This window comes from Onychostruthus taczanowskii, unplaced genomic scaffold (genome assembly GCF_017590055.1).
Source record: "Onychostruthus taczanowskii isolate IOZ18803 unplaced genomic scaffold, ASM1759005v1 scaffold73, whole genome shotgun sequence".
In the NCBI taxonomy this organism is placed as follows: domain Eukaryota; kingdom Metazoa; phylum Chordata; class Aves; order Passeriformes; family Passeridae; genus Onychostruthus; species Onychostruthus taczanowskii.
In genome coordinates this window covers 2505905-2531872 of record NW_024505118.1, presented here as the reverse complement: position 1 = coordinate 2531872, position 25968 = coordinate 2505905, and the positions used below count along the sequence as shown (strand labels likewise).

Sequence of the window (25968 nt, the reverse complement as noted above, 5' to 3'; positions counted from 1 at the left end):
GTAGAAGAAAATCAACTTGTGCCTTCTTGAATAGCTTGATTAATTTACAAGTTTTCATTCTGAACAGGTATGAAGTGCTGTGAAGCACTTTGGACAGACAGAATTTCATACAGACACTGGAAGACAAGGATAAGTTAAAAGAAGAGTCACATTTACTACATAGTAATTAGTGAACACATATGGAAATGATAACAGTAAATGCAAAGATCACGATACAAAAAATCCCTTCTCTTGTCTAAGAATGTATTATTGAAAAGGAAAAAAGTTTCTCATAAAAGCATAGAACAGATTCCTAACACAAACAGATGAAAAATCCCTTCTCTTGTCTAAGAATGTATTATTGAAAAGGAAAAAAGTTTCTCATAAAAGCATAGAACAGATTCCTAACACAAACAGATGAAAAATCCCTTCTCTTGTCTAAGAATGTATTATTGAAAAGGAAAAAAGTTTCTCATAAAAGCATAGAACATATTCCTAACACAAATAGACAGTCAAACAGTTTATCTCAGAAAATGGAATCAAAGTTTGGACACTGTCACCACACTTGCAAGAACACAGTACAGAAAAATTAGAAGAGCACAAATCTGATGGACCAACAAAGAGAAAATTTCAAACAAGGAGTTCTTGTTCTGAAAATTCTGTTAGACTCCTCCAGTCTTAGCAAATAATATCTTTCAAAAATGCATCAAAAGTTTGTAGGGTAAATTGACAGGGGGTGGATTGAAAGAGTTTCAGAAATGTATCCCTTTGCATCTGACTACACACTTCTCTGCGGCACAGGGCTACTTACTGTCCTCTCCATCTTAATTTTGTTGCTGAAAAATGGAAATAATAAGAGCTTCACAAATACATGTTCTGAATATATTCTCCTTGCCTACCACTGGTTTAAAGAAGTGTTCAACATAAGTCTTATGATGGCAAATATAAAAGGAAGTACCTACTTGTTAATATACAGGGGGATACTATAGAACATTTACAAATATCTGTAGAGATCTGCAGTAGAAGACAAGGTTCAGAGTATACCAAGAGAAACAAAAAGGAGAGTTCCTGTGTTCAGCATTAAATTTGTCCTATAGAGGAAGAAAATATGAAAGAAATTGACTGCATCATTTAGGACACATGAGGAAAGCTGACAAACCTTTATTTCCCCAGGTAAAAGGGTTTTTTTTTTTTCCCTAGATGTAGTTAGACTATCAAGTCTCAAGCTGCTTATAAAAACCCCTCACCCTGAACATGGGTTTGCAATGCTCCCTGTGCTATCTTTCATCTCCCTGAAAGGACTTTTGTCATAGCTGGAGAGTTCTCCTCAATGAGAAATATGCTTGAATATTCTATGCAACTTCAGGATTTACAACTTGAACAACCATTAAGCTGTTTTAAAACCACAACCGAACATGAACAATATTTATAGAAGTTAAATCCACAAAGAGAATTTCCTACGCATGTCACTGTCTGCCCCCAACATTGTAACTGGCCAGGACAATGTCTTAAATACCAATGGCCATGGGAATACACTTTGGTAATGCCAAAGTAATTAGCAAATAAAAAAGAGTATGACTTACAGCAATACCACCGCTATCTGTATCATGATACACTACATATAGTAGAGAAATTATAGTTTGGTTACAAGCCCCACAGTATCACATGGTAAAGTTCTATGACATTAAATAATACATAACTGGTCAGTGGCAATCATGGCTAATACTAATAATTAGTACTGTAAAAGTGAACTCAGAATTTGGAAAGAAGATCATAATCCAGTATGTTAAACATCATAGATATTGCCTTAAACACAAATAGTAACTGATGCAGAATTTTTATCTCGCAGTTGTTCTTATCCCCAAAGTAAAGGAAATCAACCTTTCACCAAAAGCACCCTGGGAACCCTTCTGATAATTCAAGAACACTCAGTTTGCAAGAAATGTCAATAGCAGACTGAGCTGATGGTATTTCCGTGACTCCAGATGCTTTAGATGGGAATTGAGAAACTGTCTGTGTTTCATTAAGAGCTGCACAGAAAATCTGGATTTAAAATGCCGAGGAATCTGACTGTTGCTGGGATAGCAAACACACAAGCTGTGTTGTTCAAGATGATGTCACTGCAAACACAAGCAAAATACGGGGCACTTCAAAGTCCTTTCTGTATTATGTGAGTAAGGAGAAAGACATGTGTCCCAATATGGTGACAAGAAGATCCAGTATCTGACGCTAGAAAGAACTCCAAAGAACCTTCTTCTGCACTTTCTGGAGTTTAAATTACTCCAACACAAGGAAGAAATTCAAACAAGTTGGTGAAAAAGATCGCTCTTTTTGCACCTTGTACCAAAAATGCTTTCTAGCTGCTGATCAAGAAGTGACAGATACAGAACTGTCCTTTAACAGGCTGGTCACTTGGATTTAGAGGAAAATGTGTTCACAGCAGAAAAAAGGCAGCAAGTGGCAATGTGATTAAATTAAACCTAACTAATTTTTGCTGCAAGGAGTGTTGGTAACAACTTGAAATAGGCTTTGGAAGAAATTGTCACCATTGAATGAAAATTAAATATTTCTTCTTGCAGGGACACTAAATGAAACAGAACCTTGAGCACTGATAAAAATGTATTTGTTCAGTGTCCCATTTTGTAAGGTATTGGTAAATTGACTTATTTAAGAATTGAGGAAGTAGAAGAAACCCAATGCATAAATGCTGATAAGGAAAACCAGAAAAACTATATAGATTATTACATAGTATTAGGCATGATTAATTTAAATGTCAATAAAATGCTATTAATCCACCAGTTCAATTTCACTGGGATCTGGTATAACAGGTTTCAAGGGTGTTTGGAAGCATCAGATCTACCATGGAAGTGTTTGGTCAAGAGCAATTTGTTGCAACTGTTTTCTTTAACTACAGTGTTCTGCCTTTTATTTGCAAAGTTGTACTCAAGAAACACAGCAATACACTTGACATTGCACATTTTTGTTTCTATTAATCTCCTGCTTATGCAGACTCCCTTTCTCGTAGCCAAATGTCTAAGTTAATCACTGCTTTAAATATATTCAAATTAAAGTACTTTAGAGTCTATTCTCCACCATTGCTATTGTTCCTGCTATATCTATGGGACTTACTTGACAGTCCCAACTTAGAATGGTTTCATTCAGGGATTTATACGAAACTTATAATACCTTTCACTCTACCCCTCTTCAGTATTGCAACTTAGAAAGAGAACTCTACTTTATGTAATAAGACATGCCTATTAACACCAAACACAGCAATAGAGACTTGTAAATATACCAGGAATATAGTCCAAAATTAGAAGAGAATATTTACTTTTTCGTGCAAAATTTCCTAAATTAGTCTGGTATTTGAGAGAACAACCTAATTACAACAGTTCTGAAGCTATCTTGAGTCATATTAAACTTAACTAACAATATACACTTTTTAAAATAAAAATCTCTGGGGCAATTTCTATTTAAAATCACATTTTTCAAGTATTACCAGGTATAGCTGATGGCATTTCTTGGATGCCTGACGTTTCAGGTCTTGAAGAAATGTGCTGATTTTCATCAAAAGCTGAAAGAAAATCTGGAGTTAAAATTAAAACTGGCTTCAGATCCACAGTATTTGGCCATTAGCTATTGGGCTGTTCAAGACAACATTGATGTGAGATCAGGCAAGGTGACAGCAGCTGTAAAGATCAACTGAGAAATGAAGTGTTACATGACCACTGAAGCTGGTGTGAAATGAAGGAGGGTCAATTCCAGTAGCTCATGTGAGGCAATCTTCTTCTCACAGGCCTCTTTTTTAAAGTACTTATTCTTTGAAAGAAAACTGCAGCTGCCAGAAGAAACCTAGAGACAACATAAACTAGCAGAGGTCTATTTGTGGATTGCTATTCAGTCACTGCAGGGAATTATTTTCCAGCTTAGATTGCACAGAAATGGCTGAGTTGAGCAGGGGTGGGGGTGGAGTGTGGGGAGAAAGCCCAGCATCAAGCAGTCTTTGGAGCAACGTGTCTGAATGAAGCTTGGCACTCTCCACAGCTGCTGGAAGGGATGGCAAGCAATGGAAAAGCTAATGGAATTATAAGCTATTTACCCATCACGCTCCCTGTGGTTTCCATGGAGGGATGAGAAGTGATTTTCAGGCCTGATCCATGGGTTGCTAAGATCAAATATGAAAATAATCTTGAAACAGTAAGTGAAATCAGCCTTTAGACAAGGGGATCTTCAGTTCTTAGCAGGTCCAAAGGACATACATTTATTTTATGATTCTTGTATACACACTTCTGATTGATATTTGCGGTAACCTACTACATTTTTATTTCATGGGGTAATGTTTTTTTTTGGTCACATAACATCTAATTTTAGGCATTAGCTACTAAGCCAACTGTCTGCATCTGATTTTAAAATTCTATCCAATAGCAACAGCTGACAGCAAACCCCTTCTCCCCTACACTTCAGTTTGGATGTGCCAGACAAATCTTTTAAATAAGGAGTTGCAAATGCCCAATATTATTTTGATACAGCATGCACACAATTTTCACACAGGTGGTATCAAAACATTTTCCTACAAATCCATATTTTGGCCAAGAATGAGATTTTCCCTGCAACTGCCACAAAACTACTTTGAGAGAAGCAGGATTTTTGAGACAGACCATACTTTGCCAGATAATGGCTTAAAATATTTTTAGGTTTTTCTGACAATATATTAATAAAAACACAAATTAAAATAAAACCCAACAAACAAACAAACAAAACCAACAACAGCAAAAAATACCAACCAAAAACCCCCAACAAAAGCAGATTCTATCAGCCCCTAAGACCAGCATTTCCATTAGAGAAATTATGCAGCCTAGAGCATGAAAGAAACATTTCTGTGGGTGGTATTATACGAAAAAATGAAGAGTGGGTACTCTTAATGTTAAGAACACTCATGATTTAATAAAGTGTAACGCCAAGTAATAAGTAATCTAAGTAGCCCAGTCCTTTAAATCAAGAGAGAAGGCTGTGCTAACTTGGTGAGAACAATACTGCAGATCATAGCAAAGTCATGCCTGATAAACTGCTAAATGTTTTCCATCTACTGAAGATAGAAATGACCTTGGATAGATGGATCTCTCAGCTTCAAAAGAAAACAAAGATCTTGTGTTCATGCAGAGGCAAGATAACTGTCAGCACCACCCACTGAGTATTAGTACAGCTGTATCATGTTTGTGTTCAGTGTGAATTCTGAATAGATAAAAGCTTTTCTAAATTTATCTTGAAGGGAAGCTAAAAGAACACTGACCAAACTGTAACCAAATAAGAACAGAGAAAACACAAATAGTGTATGCATGTTGTAGTTAGCTAATCTTCAGATGATGAACTACGTCAATGCTCATTTACCCAGTTCCATTTGATTGGGCCCCAGAAAGAGAGTGATTTTTGATACACTGATGTAATAAAATGTCACTTGTTAAATCATGCTAGCATGAACAGAACCAAGAATGAGAACCTCACAGCAACCTTCTACTATGTTTTATGACTATATGCTGGGAAAATCTCATGCTCAAATAAAAATGCATATATTGTGCCTAAAAATCTATATTCTTCATGAATAAATGGAGGGAAATAATAAATTATTAGCAGAAGTAACTGTAGAAATAACTTTTAGGACCAAAATTATGTACTGCAGCAGCCTTTTAAATATCAGAGACTACTTCAAAAAGTTGTAAACAGGAAACCAAAGACCAACCAGTGAATCTCTTTAAATGTGTCTACTAGGTAGAGAAAAACATTCCCACTGCAAAGGATAACTGTTATGCTGATATTCCAAAATTCATCAGAGCCTGAGGGTTTCCTCTTAAGTGCTAAATTCTGCCCCACTGACCATATCAGAACCACCCTTCAGTAAGACAATACTAGCCTGAAAGTGCCAGGTAGTATCAGGATCACTTACTTGAGGCTAGAACTCCTAATTATACACTGGTGATTACTACAAATAACATGAAGCCATAGTGAACAAATGAAAGACCACTGGAGATAACATTAAAAATAGAGGATATATAAGAGGAATAAAAATTGCACTTGAATATCAAGAAAAATCAAGGAAAGGGTATAAAATAAATGCTATTTACCAGTCTCTCGCTCTGACATTTTTCCAGATGTAGAAGTTTGGGGAGTGGAAGTAACATGAAGGAAGTCATGTGAGGCTGGAAAAAATGGTGGCTTATTATTCAAAAAATACATGAACCATCATACCGTTGCATCACTTGCAACCATGTACTCAATGGTTTAGAGTACAAACAATAAAGAACAGAAAAAAAATTTGCAAAATAAGCACAATTTTAAAAAGAAAGATGTTAATATGCAAAGATGTGTAAACCCACAAAAATATAATGCAAAAACTTAAACAGAATGGCACAAGGAATATGGAAGAAAATTCCCATGTGGTTAGAAGGAATGCAAGATTGAAAAAGTACAAGAACACTGGCCAAGAGAAGTCAAGGAGAAAGTGAATTTATGAGATGAAGATACTGGAAAAAATCCAATTAAAAAATTTGGCAAAAATAAGAGAACATAAAAAGTGATTCAGACAACATCACCAGGCAGGGAAACAGAAATGAATATCCTTAGGCCAGTCAAATTTATATGCCTTGTTATAATTACAAGTATCTGATTTCTCTACTATAAAAACAAGAAAGCTCAGAAAATTACTTCAAGTAATGCAAAGTAGGGAATGTAAATTCCCTGGAAAAGATCCTGAAGTGTGTGAAAGATCTCAGTTGATATGAAAGCAAGACTGCTCCAGACAAAAGTGCCAAGTCACTTTATACTGTTCATTAAATTTTTAACTTGCGCTCAACTTCAGATTTTAGGCACACCAGCCTGCTCATGTAATACTTTGTTACCCCATTTTGTGCCCCATGGGGCACAAAATACTGCAAAGACACAGGACTGGTCTTGCACACCTGCCAGTGTGAAATAAGCTGTTACCACAAGCATCTCCACCACTGTTGATAAGTGCCACAGGCAATGCCTGAACTAAATATGGTTTGCACATATGGCCCCATATTTATATCTGCACTGAAGGTTTATCCCAATGTAGGCCCAAGAGCAGTAACAGGCTGGCTAAAAGCACAATATCTCTTGGGACACTGCTGAATTGCATAGTTGTCAGATCTGCAAGAAATATTGTTAGTACCAGAGGCTGCCAGTGCCTTAAACCATGAAGAAACTTACCAATATTCACCAAAAACTTATTCGAGGTATCAATTTAACAAAAAAAAAAAAACAAACAAAAAAAACCACCATAACACAGCCTCAAAAGCAGCAGCAGGGCAGAGCATTCCCAGTTCCAGGTGATGGCAATGGAAAGGCATGAGCAGAAGAAAACCAGCCGCCTTGAATGTCAGTGGTGAGGAAACCAAGAGGCGCAGCCTTGCCCAAGGAATGCCTGGAGGGCAGCTGAGCTGCTCTGCTGTGTTCTTGTGGCAGCCCAGCTGGGTCTGTGTCATAGGAACGCTGTCATGTTTGAATGCACCAGAGAAAGAAAGACCCACCACCCAAACACAAAGAAGCAGGGGAATGCAGCTGAGGGCCAGCGGCAACAATGTGGTCCCTCTGCAGTATGCCACGTGCTTCCTGCAGGAAATGCTCATCGGCCATGGAAAAAGCGTGGGATCAAACAAGAGAATTGCAGAACCGGTGTGGCAAGTGCTTCGGCAAGCCAAGCTGCACCAACAGGATTCCATCCTCTCCATGGAAGATGACAAAGGATGCCAGGTGGTTTGGGGTGGGAGGTGTGATGGGCAGTGAAAGAGATGGCAGACAATGGGAAAAGAAAGCTGTTGCTAGTTACCCATCACAGTTTCTTGAGTTGCCAGGGAGGAAGGAGTGGTGGACTTCGGCCTCGGTCTTCGAGCGGCTAAGATCAAACACAGAAACTGCCTTCAGCTCCTCACACAGGCTGCTGTCACACAGGTCACATCAAGACAGAGCTATAAAGAAGGGGACGTGGCCCTGCTTGGGCCAGGCTACCATGTCACAGCTCCACTGCCCATGGTGGTGGCACAATGCTGCCTTTCAACTGGCCTTGGCAGCCAAGGCATGAGAGCAAACCTAGACATGGTTCCCCAGAACATTTACAGGTAGAATGATTTTTAGTGAGGAGCCATAAAGGTCCAGCCACATCTCTGAGCCACTCTTTGGGACACCAGCACATCTGCAGAGGCTCATCGCCGCAGAGAAGAGCATGGCCAAAGTAAGCAGTGAAGGAGGGAATCGCTGGCTATTTACCCATCCTTGTGGTTTCCCGTGAAGCAGACGAGGTCCATTCCAGATCTGGTCTCTCGGTTGCTATGGTCAGACACAGAAATGATCTTGAGATATGCACTCAGCCTTGCCACAGCAGTACAAGCAGCACCAGCAGTACAACACCCTAAAAGTCTGTATTTAGGGCCACACCTGCCCTTTCCTGCCAGTACCCTGTGACTCAAACCCGCAGTCAAGTGTCTTGTGGTGGTTACAACTAACACAATACTCCCTGAGCCTCAGTGGCTAAATGGCTCAACATCAGCAGAAAAATGCCAAAATATCCAATTCACCAAACAACTCCTTACACTTTCTTGACAGATTCTAACAGTTCTTGCAGAGGTAACATGGCAACTAAGAATCACACTTATGTATTTAGAATTTAAGATCTGATTTCACTTTTCCCTACAATCAATGAAATCCTTCATTCTATGGGTCAGAAATTACTGTCCCTGGCACTAATAAAACACAGTGTAATGTTTATATCTCTCTATATAAATGCTTGCAAGCAAGTGAAAAAAACCAGTATTTTTTGCACAGAATTCTAGCACATCTTACAACTTACACTTTTACAATTCAACACTTTGTGCACTGAAGAAAAACTCCCTTTAATCAAGTGATCTCATCATACCCTGTTATCCTAATTTTGCACGGGGAGAATGCACAACCTAATACATAAACTAGTGTCAAATCTGGACTATGTGTACTCACTACTACCATGCATATTTGCCCATTGCTTTGGGCGTGGTTTCAGGTTTGAGGCAGGCAAGACTTGTGACAGTTTACAAACATGCCCTTAGATGCAGCTGATGGCAGTAAGGAAATAGTGCTGATTGATTCCTCTGGGATATTTTGATATTGTAGTCTTTGGAAATCCTTCAGTTCTCTTTGACTCGATCCTTTCCTAGCAACATTCAATGACTCACTAACCAAAGTGCTTGCACCTGCTTAAGAATTGTAGATAAATCTTTTTTCTGCCTGTGGTGGAGCTTTTCCAATGTGCAAAAGGAGGAAATTGGACATGTTAGCATTTATTTAACCATTCCTAACAATGATACATATATATATATATGTATGTATGTGTGTGTGTGTGTGTCCATCTATACAAATGAACCTTCACAAGAAAATATGGACAAGGTAATTGTTTAACAACATTAAAAAAATTAATCCTATCATTGCAATTTTCATTTCAAATATCTCAAACGTTGCAGCAGGTGCAACTAATTTCAATCTCTCCAGCTTTATACAGAGCAAGTCAGAATAAATCCTTCATTTAGCAAAGCACTGCTGTGTCTTTTGAGAGGCTGCCTAGATGTGAGGAGAACTACAGAGAAGGCAGATATGATTACCAGCTGAGATTGGTGGCATTTCTGGCATGCCAGATGTTGTGACACTTGAAGAAAGAGGGTTCCTTTCACCTAAATCTGGAAAGATAATCTTGTGTTAAAAGGCTTAATTGTCTCAGAGCTACCTGAATATCTCAGGACTTTGCAAAGAGGTATTGCTTTGTTAAAATTGAAGCACAGGGAAAATTTCTTGCAAGTCAGCTGGGCATTACTCTGCCATTACTCTCATGGACTGTTAGGCTGGTGTGGAAGTCAATGTGGAAACCATTTTGTTCATACTAATGAGAATTCTTATTACCTAATAATCTTAGCATATAGTGCATGGTAGATGGTAAGAAAACTCCTTTGGTTCCAGAAAGTATTTAGGGGACTAGACTTTTAATGGAAACATTTCACAGAAATATGTGTAAGCTTTTTATTCCGTCTCAAAACTAAGTTCTCTCAGCACAGGAAAAAAAATAAAATCCCAAAACTAAGAAAGGCAGGTCCATAGCTGGGAATCTTAACAATGAGAAAAAGCAAACACAGCCAACTAAAGGGAACTCTCCTCTTTGCCTCTGATTCTTCATCTACAATGATGAATAATGAGTGCAGATGAGAATCTAGTTAACAGCAATAAGTGCCTGAATTACTGTGATGGTAACAACTAAAGCAATGCAAAACTTCCAAAAATAGCAGCAAGGATAAAAAAAAAGAAAACAAAATTTTGAAACAATATTGAAGTCAACTTTTCAATTTTACCCCATGCCATTCTAACAGCTGAAGCTCTGTAGTAATTACAGGCATGGATATTTCCAAATCAGTATTATCTCTAGAGGCTCATAAAAAAAAACAAACCAAAAACAAAAAAAATCCAACCAACCAACAACAACAACAACAACAACAACAACAACAAAAAACAAACAAAAAAAAACCCAAAAAAACCCCAAAATAAACCCAACCAAACCTGAGAAATAATTTCATGTAAGTAAATTAAGAAGGAACATCTGATGGAGAGAAACTTTACTTTCCACTGCTCTGCAAAGCATTTATTATTTTTTGCTTATTTATTTCAAAATTAACCTCCTTTTCCATTTCAAATACAATCACTAATTACTTAGCTGAAGATGTTAACTTGGGCATTCTCACCTACCTAAGGCTACAGGAAAAACAATCTATTCCCAAAGCTATAACTCAAAGTATAGCTCAGTTGGAAAGGTCTGGCCTTAGTTGTGTTGACTTACTTAATTCAAGAGAATACATAGGAAAAAAATCACAGCAAACTGTATGTGAAAAATTGACAGGATAAAAGAAATAGAAAAATCTTATCATTAAAAAGCATGGTATTTTACTTGACAGGAACAGCCTTAAGCCTTGCAAAATTGAAATCTTTTCCTGACACACCTCTTTGATCATACTTGCATACTGCAAGCTGCTTGCAGACTTGCTTTAAACTTGTGCTCTGCCTGATCACAGGAATGAGGATGGTGATACAGGAGTTGAAAAAAATATGATGTAGGGCAACACCCAAGGCGAGTGGTATGCAATGGCTGTCTGAAATCATCAACACGGAAGCAGCAACAAACTTTTCATCACCAACCAATCAAAAGGCTTTTGAAAGAATATTGTTATAATTTACCAGTGCCTGGTATTTCTGAAGATGTAAAAGTCTGGGGAGTAGAAATAACATGAAGAAAGGCATGTGAAACTGGAAAATAAAAGCAAAAATAATGCTGTGTTGTTTTGAAGTGATAAGAAACCTTCTGCAACAACATCATATTCCTTCATAAGCTGACAAAACTTCTGGGTAATACTTAACATATTATGTTCCACAGAAAGGTAAAGTCTGAAATGTACAATGACTGATTGTGACTTGAAAATTATTTCCAAAAACACGCATTAATGCATAAAGCATTTTATGACCAAATTTTTATCAGATCACATAAAAAGGTGAAATACAGAGTTAAAAAGTGAAAATACAATAAATCAAAATAGGAGAACATACTATTAATAAAAAGTAGCAAACTGCGTCTGCATGGAATTTTTTTCTAGGATCAGGAAGGACAATATTCTGGTGCTAAAACTGGAGAAGGAAAAAGGATGACAAAACAGGAGCTGGACCAAATGAAACATAGAATCTGCCTTTGTCAGACATGTGAACAGCTGACTATTGTAATCAATCTCCCCCTAGTAATGGATTTCCTTCAATGTTAATTTCTTCCAAAAACATATGCATCAGGCATACTATTGGCATGCTGAGGAAATGAAATCTTTCTAACTGGCTCTTATTTTATTTTTTTTTCCCTTCTTTTGGAAAACTGTCTGTTGCCCCAGGCAAATAACATCTTTAAAGTAATAAAAACACATACTAGAAATTTCGTTAGGTTTAACTAGAAAGCATCTGAATCTTCAGTGATATGTTTTTATAGTGCCAGTTTAGAAATCTGGGCAGAATTATATCTATGTTTATACAGAAAGGCTAAAAGAGTGATAGTTTCAAAATATGTTGGAATTTCTTTGGTTTTCATTAATCTCTTACAACTCAGAATTCTTCAGCAAATCAGGATATTCTATTTATGAAACTCAGGTGAGGACAGTCCTATTTAAATTTGATATTTACAGTAAGTCAAATTTACTTTTAAAACTAAGAATTACATGCTGTTGCCAAACATGGAAAAAACCCCTGAATCACTGGCTTAGTACTTCACATAGACTGTCATAAAGAGATTTAATACTTGATGCAGTACTTTCATACCCACAGTTATTCTTCATTTACATCAAACTGAACAAACTATTTCATGAGGGGCACTGTCTGCACCAAAAATTCCCAACTGTCAGGAGGATTAACCTTATGAGAACCATTACCAGGTCGGGTTGGTTGCACTTCCATGGTACTGGACGGTTTGGATCCCAAAGAAACAGTCTGTTTTTCCTCAAAAGCTGAAAAAAGAATCTAAGCTTAAAATGCTGAGAGAGCTGTGACTTGGTGGATTAGCATCAAACAGTTGAGCGTACGCTGTGCTTTTCCAGAGGATGGTAACACTAAGCTGAGCAAGATGGCAGATGGCCTCAAGTGAGATGTGAGACAATGGCTGCGACAAGGAGAGGGGATGGATGGAAAAACAGGTTTCTGGCCTTGGAATGCAAGTGCCACATGCTTGAAAGAACTCTTACCAGCAAGGAATTCTCTCTTATTAAGTTTTCTGGGTAAGAGCTGCAGCTACACCGAAAGAAATAAGATAATGACGAGATATGACAACACTGACAACACTATTTTTGGGCAGTTTTTAAACTGACAACAGATACATTCTTCAGGAGGTTACACAGACAGAAGGATGATGAATAAGCAGCTCTCTGTGAATGTTGGTAGCCAAGATTAAAATTTGCCAAGATAATGGAAAAAAAAAATAACAGAACTAATCTGCTATTTACCCATTTCCATCTCTCTTTTTTCTGCAGAAGGTGGAGATATGGATTTCAAGGCTGGACTCTGAGTAGCTAAGAGCAAACACGAAACAAATTTTATCATTCCAAGTCAGACTATTCTGGCAAGTGATACAAAATCTAATTACAACTGTAACTAGTAAGGGGTTTTTTGTTTGAATGTTTCTTTGCTCCATTAATTTCTACCCCATTCATATTTAGCATACCCTATCTAATCAAGCTGAATCCTTATTACTTAAGAGGATTTTATTCACAGCAAGACAGCTACAACACAACATTTGATATTCACACCACTTGCAGGTCTCTAATCACTACTGTAATATGTATAACTATTTTTAAAGAAGTTGTAATGGTAAAAGATAAGAGAAGAGTTGTACAATGAAATCAGTGAAATAATTGTTGAAGTTAGTAACAGCACCTACTACCTGCCATCTGTGATGAGAATTATTACAAAGACCTTCTTGTTTCTTCACTATGGATAAGTATAGATAACCTGAAGTGTGCTTTAATGAAAATGGAGTCAAGATGGAATTGGGCACTCTTACCCAAAAGTCATAATGAACAAGCTTCCACCATGTGCAGGTTTTGCACTACTGGGCTGCTACTGATCCTACTTAGCTGTGTGTACTGGTCAGTAAGTATTTTTCTTCCTGTTAAAACCCCCATTTAAATAATTAGGTGTAGTATTCATTTCTAGTACAGGAAATATGAATATACATGCCAAAAGTGAACAGCCTTTTTTTCACACATTGGATCTGCTTTCCCATTTACTTTCAATCTACCTTATCACATTAACGATTTGGATCCTGGGTTACTATCCTGATGTAGTTGGACTCAGCAGCTGGACCAGATGATCACTGTGGGTCCCTTGCAAATGGGACCATTCTATTATATATTTCTAGAGAAGAAAACACTGCCAACAAAAGCCATATGATTCACAGCTTTTGGCAAAAGCTTCTATTGATCCTTTTACACCCAGCAAGAACTATAAGAGATCTCCCAAAGACTTCAGAACATTGAAGGCATGTTCACAAAGCTATCTTTTCTAAAACATTTGAATCCAAAATATACTGACCACACAGGAAGTTTACAAAACTTCCTCTAGCACAATCTGGATAGAAAAATAAAGAAAAAAATTCTTCAGGGGAACTAGGGCAGAATACAGGTCACACACATTTGAACTTCATAAATAAAATTTTGCTTTCTTTGCTGGTTTTATGACAGCAGGTGATCAAGGCATGCAGAGGCACAGTGCAGACAAATCTCCTCTGTATAACCATGCCCTGACTCACACAGAATATGTTTGTCTTCAGCAGTGATTTCATGAAGAGCACAGATGCTCCCTTTGAACCAATGGCTGGGCCTAGCCTCACATAATGAAATCCCACTTTTGCCAAGTAAAACTATTCAAAGGGAAGGGAGGACATGAGAACAAAACCATAATAAATACTTGAATGAAAACACTTATTTTTTCCTCAAATGTTGCTATTATTCCACCTTTAACACTGACACCAACATAGGATTAGATTATTATTTCTTTTTTTATAGAAAGAAAAAATACTTCACATCCCTAACAATTTTCAGTTTTTCAGCTACATTTATAGCAAATAGGCTCTTAAATAATTGTGTTTCTCTTTTTCCAGTGCTGCTGGTAATTGGATTTAACCACATGTCTCTTCCTATCCCCTCAAATGTTATCTGGAAAAGAGCTGTCAAAAAAATCTGTCAAATTAAGAACAGATTATGAAGATTATTTTCATGTTCTTGAGAATCTACTTCAAATATGCATTTCAAGAACTAAGAGGTGTTCCTTAAATTATTTTAAAATTTTGCGGACTGGATTAAGCAAAAGTATGCCGTCCTAATAAACTAGCATTATTCTATAATAACTTCTTGACTTATGCTCAATGACAGAGAAATGCATCTGATTCAAGGGCCCTCCAGGTAACTAGTGTAATAGCTGTTAATACTGAAAGCAGCAACAAGCAATAGTTCTGGTAGAATGAGCTATTTTAACACAAACACAGAGAAAATACAGGCCCATTATGAAATCAGAGGTCTTGAGAAAGGGAGACTCAGGGTACAATAGAGGAGCAGAGGCACGAGGTGGTGAGAGGTGGGACTAAGGTTGGCACTGGACACCCCCTGCCACAAACAGCTCATAACGTCAGCTGTAAAAACTGAACACTTGGAACTGGACAAAAATTAGTTTAGGGTAACAACAAAGACACAGAAATAATATCTACCACACAAAAATGGTCCCCTATGCAGTGAGATCACACCTGAGATGTCTCCCAGCAGAAGAAAGAAGGGAGGAAGAAGAAAGCATCCACACAAACATCATATTCTTCCCAGCACAGGACTCCAGATGCTCATAACTTGCTGAAATCCCCACTCATCACCAACACAAGCATCAAAGCACTGAGTTTAGGGCCCAATTATGTAATGAAGGAGTGCACATAGCGCCATAAAAAGGGCACAATATAAGACGTTTGTGTGTTGCTTCTCTTATTGGAGCAAGCTTTGTGAAGATAATTTTTCAGTAAAGTTTTTACTCATATATACAAAGAACGTAATTACCAAGTTCTGTCAATGGACTTTTTGGAGCATCGGGGATTTTGGATCCAGAAGGAAGTAGCTGTATTTCGTTAGAAGCTACGGAAGAAATAAGAAAAAGAACCAAAACATCTCTCAATTAAGAACAATACAAGGCACAACATGGATTTATATTTGGCTTCTGGACCACACACTCCTGAAAAAAATGAGAATTAATAAAAAAAGAAAAAGTGGTTCCAACCTAGAGAAAAACCCACATAAATTGTCATTTAAAGGCTATGAGGAATATGAAGGAAGCCCTTTTTTCCCTAATTGTTAAACAAAAGTCCATCAATCATGGGAATTTGACAATGAACATCTGTCAGTAAGTATGAGCACCTAGTTTAAAATTAATCAATGATCCATCTTGATTAATTTTCATATTTTAATCTTTGAAACATAGCAAAATGAAGGAAAGTTTATATGGTTAAAAAAAGGCAATTAGAAATTAAAATGAAATTAGATTGACTGCTGGTTTCACGTCAGTAAATTCTGGAAATCTGCTGTCAAATTTAAATGAAAAAAGAAAAAAGTGCAAGTAAGACATTAATGTGAATCCACAGGATTGTGTAGAATGCATTTATTGAGAAGCATTAGCAGTCCTCTTCATGGGAAGATCTGCATTTCAGTCCTGCAACATTCCTGGTCCTTCCCTTTATCATGTATCCTCCTGAATGCAGGCTAGCTGTGCTTTAGAAAATTCTAAGTTTAAAAAAAATATAATTAAATACAACTTCAAGTTTAGATTTGTCCTCATAATTTTTCATGGCTCAGGGAACAAAATACGAGCAAAAAAATCAAGATTAGAGAATTTAGAATTCTGAATAACAGAGCTAAATAAGTGTTACACCAAATCACAAAACTAACCATACAACACTGAGATAAAAAATTTAAAAAATCAGTAGAGCTTCTCTTTCCTTCAAGGCAAATGCAGTTATATCCCATCACATGCTATATAAAATTGTTCTTACTCATTGCTGTTGGTGTTACCTAAATGAATCTGTAATCAAAAGAAAATCAAAGAGGTAATTATTTAAATTCTATCACTGAGGTCAATTTACAGATGGAAATTTTATGTTATGTCAAACATGCAGATCACACAGACAAAAAGCATTAACTTCAAAAATCAAATAGAATCATGCAGTGAAATCTGTGAAGGTCACAGTTCAGCCAGAGCTAGGTGCACCCTGCTTTACAATTCATTCCAGTATTAGTCACTGGAACCACAAAAGAAACCAGAGTATTTTAATCAGGATTTCCTTTGGAGCCAACACAAAGAGGATGCAGCAAGTAGTAGAAAAATTCTGCTGAAGGTAAAAAAGTGTTTAATGCAGAAAGAATGTAAAAAGCAGAAAAATTAGTTACCCGGTATGTTTTGAGTTGGAACCAATTTGGGTTTAGGTGTCGATCTAAAATCTTCAGGTCCATGTGTTTTCTCAGCCTGAGCTAGAAGAAAGAAGCTTAATGTAATTTAAAATCCCCCTGAACTTCTCTTGATTTACTACTCAAAGACTGATGCTTTTCTTGTCACCATTTCATGCCACACGATTAGAATGATTTCTACAGCAGTTCAACTCCATCATGATTAATATTTACTTTTGTTTTCAGATGTGAAATCTATATGATATTTTAGATTTATTTAGCTGCATTTTTATATTAACAAAAGAAAATAAAAGTAACGAACAGCAAAGTTAAGGTCAGAAACTCACACTGTACTTCTGTTACAGCCTCTTAAATTCATTATAATAGATTATAAACAAGATCCATTACATCACAAAGTAATTTACACAAAATATTTACAAATATTTTCCCTGATATTCTGAATGGTTTTTAATCCTTCTAATATAAAGATTTTCAGGAACGTAATAAATACCCACCTGCAATATCCCAGATCTTTCAATTTTCTAGTAATTATAAAACTTGTAAGGTTATAGAATAGGTTTTGATTTCTATTCATTCTTCTAATTGTACATTTTTAGAGTAATACACAGGCAGTTTATTAAACAGCAATTAAATGCACCTAAACTGAATTGCTGGCCATATTTTAATATACTCTGCAAGCTGTTTCACATCACAATTAATGCCAATAGTAAGTCAAGGTCACTTCTTTCATCTGCATCTTGCTGGAGATCCCAGAGGTGTTTAATCAGTCATGCAGTACTCAGAATTGGTCATCTAAGACTGCAAAATGCCAAGGCCTATGGGTATGGAACACAGAATGGTAAGGTCTCAGCCTTGAATGCCACAAGCACATTAATGCCCTCCACAGAGCAAACTGCACAGTATTTAGTGCATGGAGCTACTTGGAAGAGATCTTTAATATCGATCGTAGGCATTAATATAGCACTAAGTTTTAGTACTAATTTAATAAAAGATCACTTTCTTTTTGAGACACATTAGAAGACATTTTGGTTTTTCCTGCATGATCTCCAAGCTTTTTCCACAATCTACTTAACACACTTCAAGCCAGAGCTGATCATGGAGGTTTATAAGCTTCTTATTTCATCTAGTGAAAATAAAATGTACTGTTTCCCAGTTCTAAACAGTAGGATTTGGATGATATTACGGTTATGACAATTACACTATTTTTTAGTTTGGAGTCTGTCTCACACAGTCTGAAGCCTTTACAGATGCCATTTGTTATGGCTCAGTTTATCTTCTAAGCCAGTCACAGTGCTGTCAGTGCCATCAGTGCAAGGAGGAGTTCATTGTCCAGAGAAGGCAGAGCATTTCTCTCTAAGAAACTTGTGGGAGAGAATTCACTCATAAGAAATACTGAAGCAACAACTAACTACCTGTACCTCAGGAGCAGTTCAAAATCTAACATTTCTTGTTGGTGAGGTGCAATAATGAAAAAAAACCCAAACACAAGCAAATACAGAACTCATGATATTTTGAATTTTTTCTTTTTTAGAGGTCAGAGGGTTTACACTCAGATGAAATGTGTCTTTGCTGAGCAAGCTGAGCAAGACAAAACATGCCTAGAGTTAGAACAAAAGAAACCAAGCCCTCAGTTTTGCACAAAACATTGTAGGAATGACATGAAAATAAGACAGACATTTTCGTTAAAAGAAGATACAGGAAGAAGAAAGTTTAGGCTCTGAAAGCTAAACTAGAGAAAAGAGAAATGCCTCTGACTATTCCAGGGCAGCAGGTAAGCTAAGACTGTTGTAGTGGTTCAAGGCTGTCTGCAAAGTAAAGCATCAACACAGCCAAGTTATTTTATCATCACAGCATGGAATACAGCAAGAATGCAGCCAAGCAATGCTTCTTAAAATGTTTCCTCTGATTTCTCTTGACTCTCTTTTCATCTTTATAATGGTGAAAGACATTATGATGAAAAAATTAATCTCACTCTTGATATACCCTGTGAGCACAAGGGGAACTCTTCAGAGGGCAGAAGGAGGACAGGAGGAGCAGGACCTGGGAAATGTGGCAGCAAAGGAGTTATTTTCAACTGAACATTAACCCTGGTTAATGGAGTCACAGGTGGCACTTTTCATTTCAAGCCTATTCCGTATTTCACAAATCTAATTCACTAAATTTGTAGTATAACCCCCCACATAAATAACTAGATTGCTTTTTTTTTGTAATGGAAGTGCTGTTGCTCATTTTGCCAGGAACTAAACACATTTATCTCTACATTTCTTGCCACGTACAAATACACTTTGTTTTCTGGCATCACACTAATCCCCCCCCCAAAAAAAAAATTTTTTTTTTTTTTTTTTTTTTTTTTTTTTTTTTTTTTTTTTTTTTTTTTTTTTTTTTTTTTTAAGAGAAACTAGTTCTTTCATGTCCCAGACTAATGTGCTCTAATGTGTATTTCTAAGGGTTGGTGAGCTCCAATTTCCCTGTGAAGTTAATAGAAAGACACATTTAGCAGAGAAAAAAAGTTTCAGGAGTAGTTTGAGGTACATTAGACAACAACTTAAAGATTAGATTGAGGAAAACACTAGAGATTTGAGCTGTTGTGTTAAGAATAAATTAGTCCTGAGTGGAAAATATGGTAACAAGCCTGGCAAAAACAAAGAATGAAAGAGCTTACTAACAAGTCTTTCCATGGAAATGCATGCCAAGGGAGGGGATGATTGAAATAAAGAAAATGATGGAATGCCTGGTAGACAAATACATGAAAAAAGTTACTAAACTGTGTCACATCACAGAACACACCCTTTGATGAAGAGCCAGTGGAATACAAGAGCAGCCCAGCCCACAGAGCCTTTCAGATAGACTGCTTGCTGAAATACTTGGAGCTCCCTTCTCTTCTAGCGTGGCTGATGATACAACAGCTGCTACAGCACAGAGCTCCTGCTAAATCACTGTGCTCTTGCCAGTCTGGCACCACTCCTTAAACCTTCCACAACAAATAATTATTATGCCTTACTCAAAGAATCCAGTATGATTTTTCAAACAGCAATGTCTGAATTAAATATATTGAAGTGGATCCTATTGCTAAACTCAATTAATTATGTCTATATACTAAACTGTTTAAATGCAACCCTTGCAAAGGGTTAGTGCTCAGATCTCTCACCTAAGTTACTCATAAAAGTATACTTCAGCATTTTAGCCAGACAAGTTATTTTTCCATATTCCATGGCAAGACAGAATTACACTTGAACATTTTTCTTTTGAAGGATTTATTTTCACTTCCCTGTTTCCTGACTTCCTTTTTTTTTTTCTCTTTAACTGAATACTGTAATCACAATGGAGAGTGACTTAACTTATTTTAACATGAGGCACTGGTGCTGAGATCAACAAATACTATCTGAAAGGAATCAACAAATAATATCTGAAAGGAATGGTCACCACAGGAAAAAAAAGGCATGGAAGCAAAACCACAAAGGAAGCTTGAAATGGAAGATGAAAATTAAAATGATTCTAAATATTTCAGTAAGTAACTATTGGTGTGGGAGCAAAAAGAATGTTTAATTGTAAAAAATTATTACTAAATTGTTACAAGGAAAGAGAGTATTTGCCAATAATTACCAGAGTAATGAAAACTTCTCCAACTTCATAAACACACAATTCTGTGCTGTGTCTAGACATGGCACTGTTTATGGTTAGAAATTGTACATGTTGATACATAAACAGGAAAGGAAAGGAAAGGAAATTGAAATGAACCAATGCTCTCCTCCCCAGCTGCCACATTTCACACTCTTTAGCTGACTAACCAATACATTCCATCAACAAGGAATGACACATTTTGATTAGACGAATGCAAGCTTGAGGGCTGTGATTCTGACAGAGAACGAACCATACAAATGTATTCAGTTCTCACTTTTACAAAAAATGGCAAAGTTCTAGAAAATACACTTCCAGATTGCCGGTTCTTAAACAGCAGTTACTTAAACAAGGTGAATAATCTAGTAACATAGTCAAAAAATTTAATTCCACAAGAGACCTTGAACTGTAAGAGAAAACAAACCAATCAAACAACCTAAAAAGACTCCTTACAGCTCTCTGAAAAGGATCCACATATTTTCAATGTGTCCTCTGATAATAAATTCTTGTGAGGAGGCATCATTTCTTCCCTTCTTAATATTTAGGATGAACAGAAAAGAGCCATCCCTATGAAGGTTTTGCAGATAGGAAGAAATGGTTTAAAGTAAAATTTGGAAAATATATCTATTGAGCAGAAAATAAAGTTCTAACATTTTCACAAAAGAAAAAATATGGATCAGTTTGAAAGATTGCTGTCAATGATTACATGATATTGCTGCATTTCTTTACACCTTTTTAATGCCCTATATATTTTTGAAGGGTTTTTATTCTGCTTTGGTTTTTTTTTTTAAGACTAAGGTGCTATGATGAAGTTAAGCATAGCATTTTTTAATATACTTAAGGAATAAAATAAACACAATCTTATTTGAGGGCAGTATCTGTCTGAGTCGTGTGATGTCAAAGAAACCACATTACACTACTTCATCCAACCAGGAAAGACTTGAAAGACAGAAGACAGTAATGCCAGCAAGATCACATAATATGTCTCAACCAGACCAAAGTAAACCTTTGGTCATTGTTTCCTCAAATTCCTTTTTTAGTTTTAAATTCTCGCCACTGTTCAGGCATTCCTTCTTCCTTTCAGCAAAGCAGTTGGCAGAAGCCAGCTGTTGTCTCTTGTGACAGCAGAACCAAGGCTCCAACTCAGTTATAGGATTAGAGTCAGACTAGAGAAAATGAAGATAGGCATATTCCTTCTTAAACAATTCTGAAATGTGGGTCAATAAAGTGGGTGATAAGTGATCTTCATCCTTTGACTCTGAACAATTCAGCTCTTTCTGATCCTTTCCTCCCCTGCCCCCAGACTGAACATGTTAAAATATATGACTCTATTCGTCATACAAATTCATAAAGTAGTTGGTGTTACACAAAAAAACTCACTTTGCCATTTTTCAAATTTCAAGGCATCTATCACGCCACAAAGTATGGTTCTAATTCTAAGTAGTTTTATAAACCTAATAATTATATCACCTGAAACTTTTGTCCAAAATCAGATTCAGATTTTTATCCACATTACCACTCCTTGCTAACTCAGCCACGTATCCTCCTGTTTTCCAACTACTATTTTAACTGTATAGCACAAAGTTGGGTTTCATTTTAGTTTATGTATTTGGCAAAGAAATTCCACAGTTTCTAAAAACAGAATTTTCATTACCTGGAAGGGACTGTGGGGAGATTTCTTGAACTTCTGGTGTTTTGGATTCAGCAGGCCATACTCCAGTTTCATTCTTAGCTAAAAGAACAGACATTAGAGAGTAATTACAAAGATATATCTGCTCTTACCACAGATTTATTTCTGTCCCACTTTAGTTTGACTAAGTAAGCCAACATGGATAAATGTGGACAGCTGAGTACCTTTAGGACCCAATAAACTTCCACTGCACAATCACTCCAAGATATGTTAAACTCATGTGTTTTTGGTTTTATTTTGTTCATTAAAAGATACTTTAAAAATAAAATGTACAACAAGGATTTAATGACTTATGAATCATTATTTTCACAGTGCAAAATTGTTTTCAGCATTTCTCATTTGTTTAGCATTTCTGCTTACCGATTTTTTTCCTGGATGCTTGAGGTATGTCATCTATTGTCAGGAGAGGAGGAAGTTTCTGCTGACTTTCATTGAGGCCTGGAACAATAAGGTGCACTACAGAGGAAGATGTATGCCATTAATTCCAGAAGTCATGAAAGCACACAGTCTGCTCTCTGAGATATGTCAGTAACTACTACTGAACAACTGGGAGTTCAGTCTGAATATCCAGAAAATGAATTTATTCTATCCTGCAATTATCTCTCCAGTTTGGTGCTATTTCCCTTTTATACCATTCCTTCTATCACCACCATCTCATGATTTATCAGAGTTGGAAACCATTTGACACTGGAGCACAAAACTCTGGAATACTGCACCATCACAGATACTGGGACAGATTCTGCCTGGTGAGCCAAGACTAACCAGACTGGGTTAGTATGTGTGTGTTTGACTCACACCAATACTCTGAAACTCACACAAAGAAAACTTCAGCCAAAGTTACGCAGTCACAGAAAATATATAAAGAAATAAATAATTAATCCAGGAATAAATTGGTCATAAGGTACATGGTGCAGTGAGCCTTTCATGGAAATTTCAGGCAGACCAGTAGTTCACCACACTGTATGACAGACTTTCCCCTGGTTTAGTGTTCTAAGCCAATATTGCATATTCTTATAGGTAAAACAAGAACATAAAGCATGAAACTGAATGGCTTGGAGGAAAACAGTAATGCCCGAGATCTAACATCAAATTCTAATTGCAAGATTTCTGTAGTTTAATATATCATGTTTGTGACTGTAGATATGATGTTACTGTGCTACCTTAAAAGCCCAGTAAGAACAATCCTCCATCTCAACAAGATCTTTGCCACAGAACTTCAATTGAAGTATCAAAGAACTCCTTGGCTTAAACAGTGACAGTGTCTTCTTCTAAGTACAATGACAATGAAATTATTCTACTTCACTTAAGCAACAACATTCTTGAACCATCTGTACCACCATAAAATGTAACAAATATTGTCTGCACCAGCTGCAAAATACACTTTGATATGCAAGGAAAAACAATTAAGATCAGGAAAATTAAAAGCATTTGCGCAATTCTAAGTTTCAACCAGGGGTTAAGAGAAATAATAAAATATCTTCTAGTCACCTAATATTGCTCCTGGGAGAGAAGAACTATCTGGTGCTTTTGACTGTGTCCGATTTTGAATAACTGTGGAGACAACACAGGGATATTATAAGCTAATTAAAACAACAACAACAACAACAAAACTGAAATAGGAAAAAACCCACACCCGAAACAAATGTCAGCGTTCCAAAAACCTTTCCTTAATATTTGCAGACGAAGATGCAATATTAATCCTTTCTGTATTTACATTCAGTTTAAGAGACTGCAAACTCTGTTTCCTCTACATTGTCTCCTAATTGTGCATCTCTTTCCCTTGGCATATTAGTTGTGGTGAAACTGACATTCTGTGTTTATGTTATTATATGGCTAGCTGCAGGACATAATCCCATTGCCCTGACACTCAGTCTCAATTTATCCTTGCAGAGTATAAGAATACATTTTAAAAAATGCACAAACTTACTTTGTTTGATTATTGTGACAGGGACCAATTTCTTATTATCACTTAGTATAATCTGAAAAAAGAGAAAAAACGGATAAAAGTAGTGCCTTGGGAGAACTGCCATAATAGTAATTGAACTGAGTAATAAAAAGAGAGGGTTTTAATCCAATACCACGCCTGTCCCAAGTTAACACTGGATATGGCTCTGGCCCCGGTCCCTGATGGTTGTGCTATTGCTTCACTTCCCACGGGCTAATGTTGTAATATTGCATTTTGATCTCCTTCTATCAGCTTGAGATGTTTTGCTCAATAAAACCACAGTATTTGATAGCTTAGGAAACCCCAATTCTTTTTTCTCTTAAGGATCTCTGGAGCACTCACTGGGGAGTAGTCCAGAATGCTGAAGAAAAGCTGAAATTTAGCTACAGCAAAACATGTGAAACATATGCAATTACAATTTGGTCACAGGACACAAATGTATTCTCAGGAACATTATATTTAGAACACAGACTATTCCAGAACCAGGTGCACATTTGTAAACCATCAGCACTCTTGGGTGCATAGCCTGATTAAAGTAGATTAGCTCAGAAAAATTGTATTTAGTGGAATTGTTTCCAAAGCACAAGCAGCCAGCCACCCACATGATTCTTACATTTTTATGCTAAATACTTGGACTCTTATGCCGTTCATATCTCTTTGACCCAGATTACATCTTGGCTAAATGTGAATATCAAATTATACTAATACCATAAAAAAAGGAGAAATACATGAATGGACCCCACAGTTATTAAAAAAAAAAAAAAAAACAGTTGATAGCAAAGATAAGAATTATGAACAAATTCTGAAAGCTTAATAATACACTCAAGTTATGAGAGAAGGTAGACTGTAATGTTAATGACATAAAAATGCTACATACATTAAAAGGGGATTGTTTTAGTTATATTTGAGTTACAAGAATGAAAATAACTCTGACAATCACCTTCCATGCTAAATACATTCTGCTGAAATCAGAATCAGATAATGTTAATTTTGCACTTTATGACATCTGGCCTAGTTCATGTGAAAGAACACTTACTTGCATGAGAAGTCACATTGATGACAAAGTGCTAATCATTTACCTAAGGATAGCTATTTTTGTTCTATTCTAAATACATCTGAGAAGTTTTAAAAACAATGTTTGGGTATACATTAAACACATACCAAAGTTGAAGAAGCTGGAAGAAGGCCAGACTCCACAAGTGAGACGGACCTTTCCTTGGGGAAATGGATGAAGGCAACTTTATGATTACTGTCTGCTACCTAGTAACAGTTTGCATTGGTGTGAACATGGCTCAATCACTGTCGTTATATGAAGATAGAAATAATCTTCCTTCTTTATTTTTCCTTTTTTACATTTCCATTTTGTTTTCTAGTGAAAAAACTGTGTTACAGATGATCTGCTTTTGAAGTAGCCCTCCTATTCATGTGACTGACAAGTGGGATGGAATGCCTATGTTAGAAAAAGGTGTTCATTTTATTATATTTCTCCTCAGCAGCCTTACAATCAAATAAACAGCTCTGAAGTTGCAGTGAGTGCTTGTGTAACCTCTACTGTAGAACTTCTAATCATAATTACTATCAGCCTTTTTTACTAGTAAACAGTTCTTATATTGACAAGAGCATTCTTTCTTTGTTGACTAATAATGGATGTCTATAATGGTAGCAATATAAAACCTCAAAATACATTTAAGTAT

The 25968-nt window shown here is 36.5% G+C and overlaps 1 protein-coding gene across 24 annotated transcripts in view; it reads right to left on the bottom strand.

Annotated features, from left to right (window-relative positions):
* The window catches only part of LOC121345424 (ABI family member 3 binding protein), a 137663-nt gene that overhangs the window by 65011 nt on the left and 46684 nt on the right, over positions 1-25968 (bottom strand). For 15 of the 24 annotated variants that reach the window (XM_041422293.1, XM_041422301.1, XM_041422304.1 and 12 more), the window contains exons 7-21: positions 24257-24308; positions 23818-23880; positions 22690-22785; positions 22294-22371; positions 17004-17084; positions 15624-15698; positions 13032-13097; positions 12465-12539; positions 11239-11307; positions 9624-9698; positions 8260-8319; positions 7823-7888; positions 6099-6173; positions 4079-4144; positions 3479-3565 (exon numbers count right to left, since the gene is read on the bottom strand). In XM_041422293.1, the coding sequence (XP_041278227.1) occupies positions 3479-3565; positions 4079-4144; positions 6099-6173; positions 7823-7888; positions 8260-8319; positions 9624-9698; positions 11239-11307; positions 12465-12539; positions 13032-13097; positions 15624-15698; positions 17004-17084; positions 22294-22371; positions 22690-22785; positions 23818-23880; positions 24257-24308 (1084 nt within the window). The remainder of the gene's footprint in view (positions 1-3478; positions 3566-4078; positions 4145-6098; positions 6174-7822; positions 7889-8259; positions 8320-9623; positions 9699-11238; positions 11308-12464; positions 12540-13031; positions 13098-15623; positions 15699-17003; positions 17085-22293; positions 22372-22689; positions 22786-23817; positions 23881-24256; positions 24309-25968) is intronic. The other 9 variants (XM_041422296.1, XM_041422305.1, XM_041422315.1 and 6 more) reach the window with 7 other exon arrangements.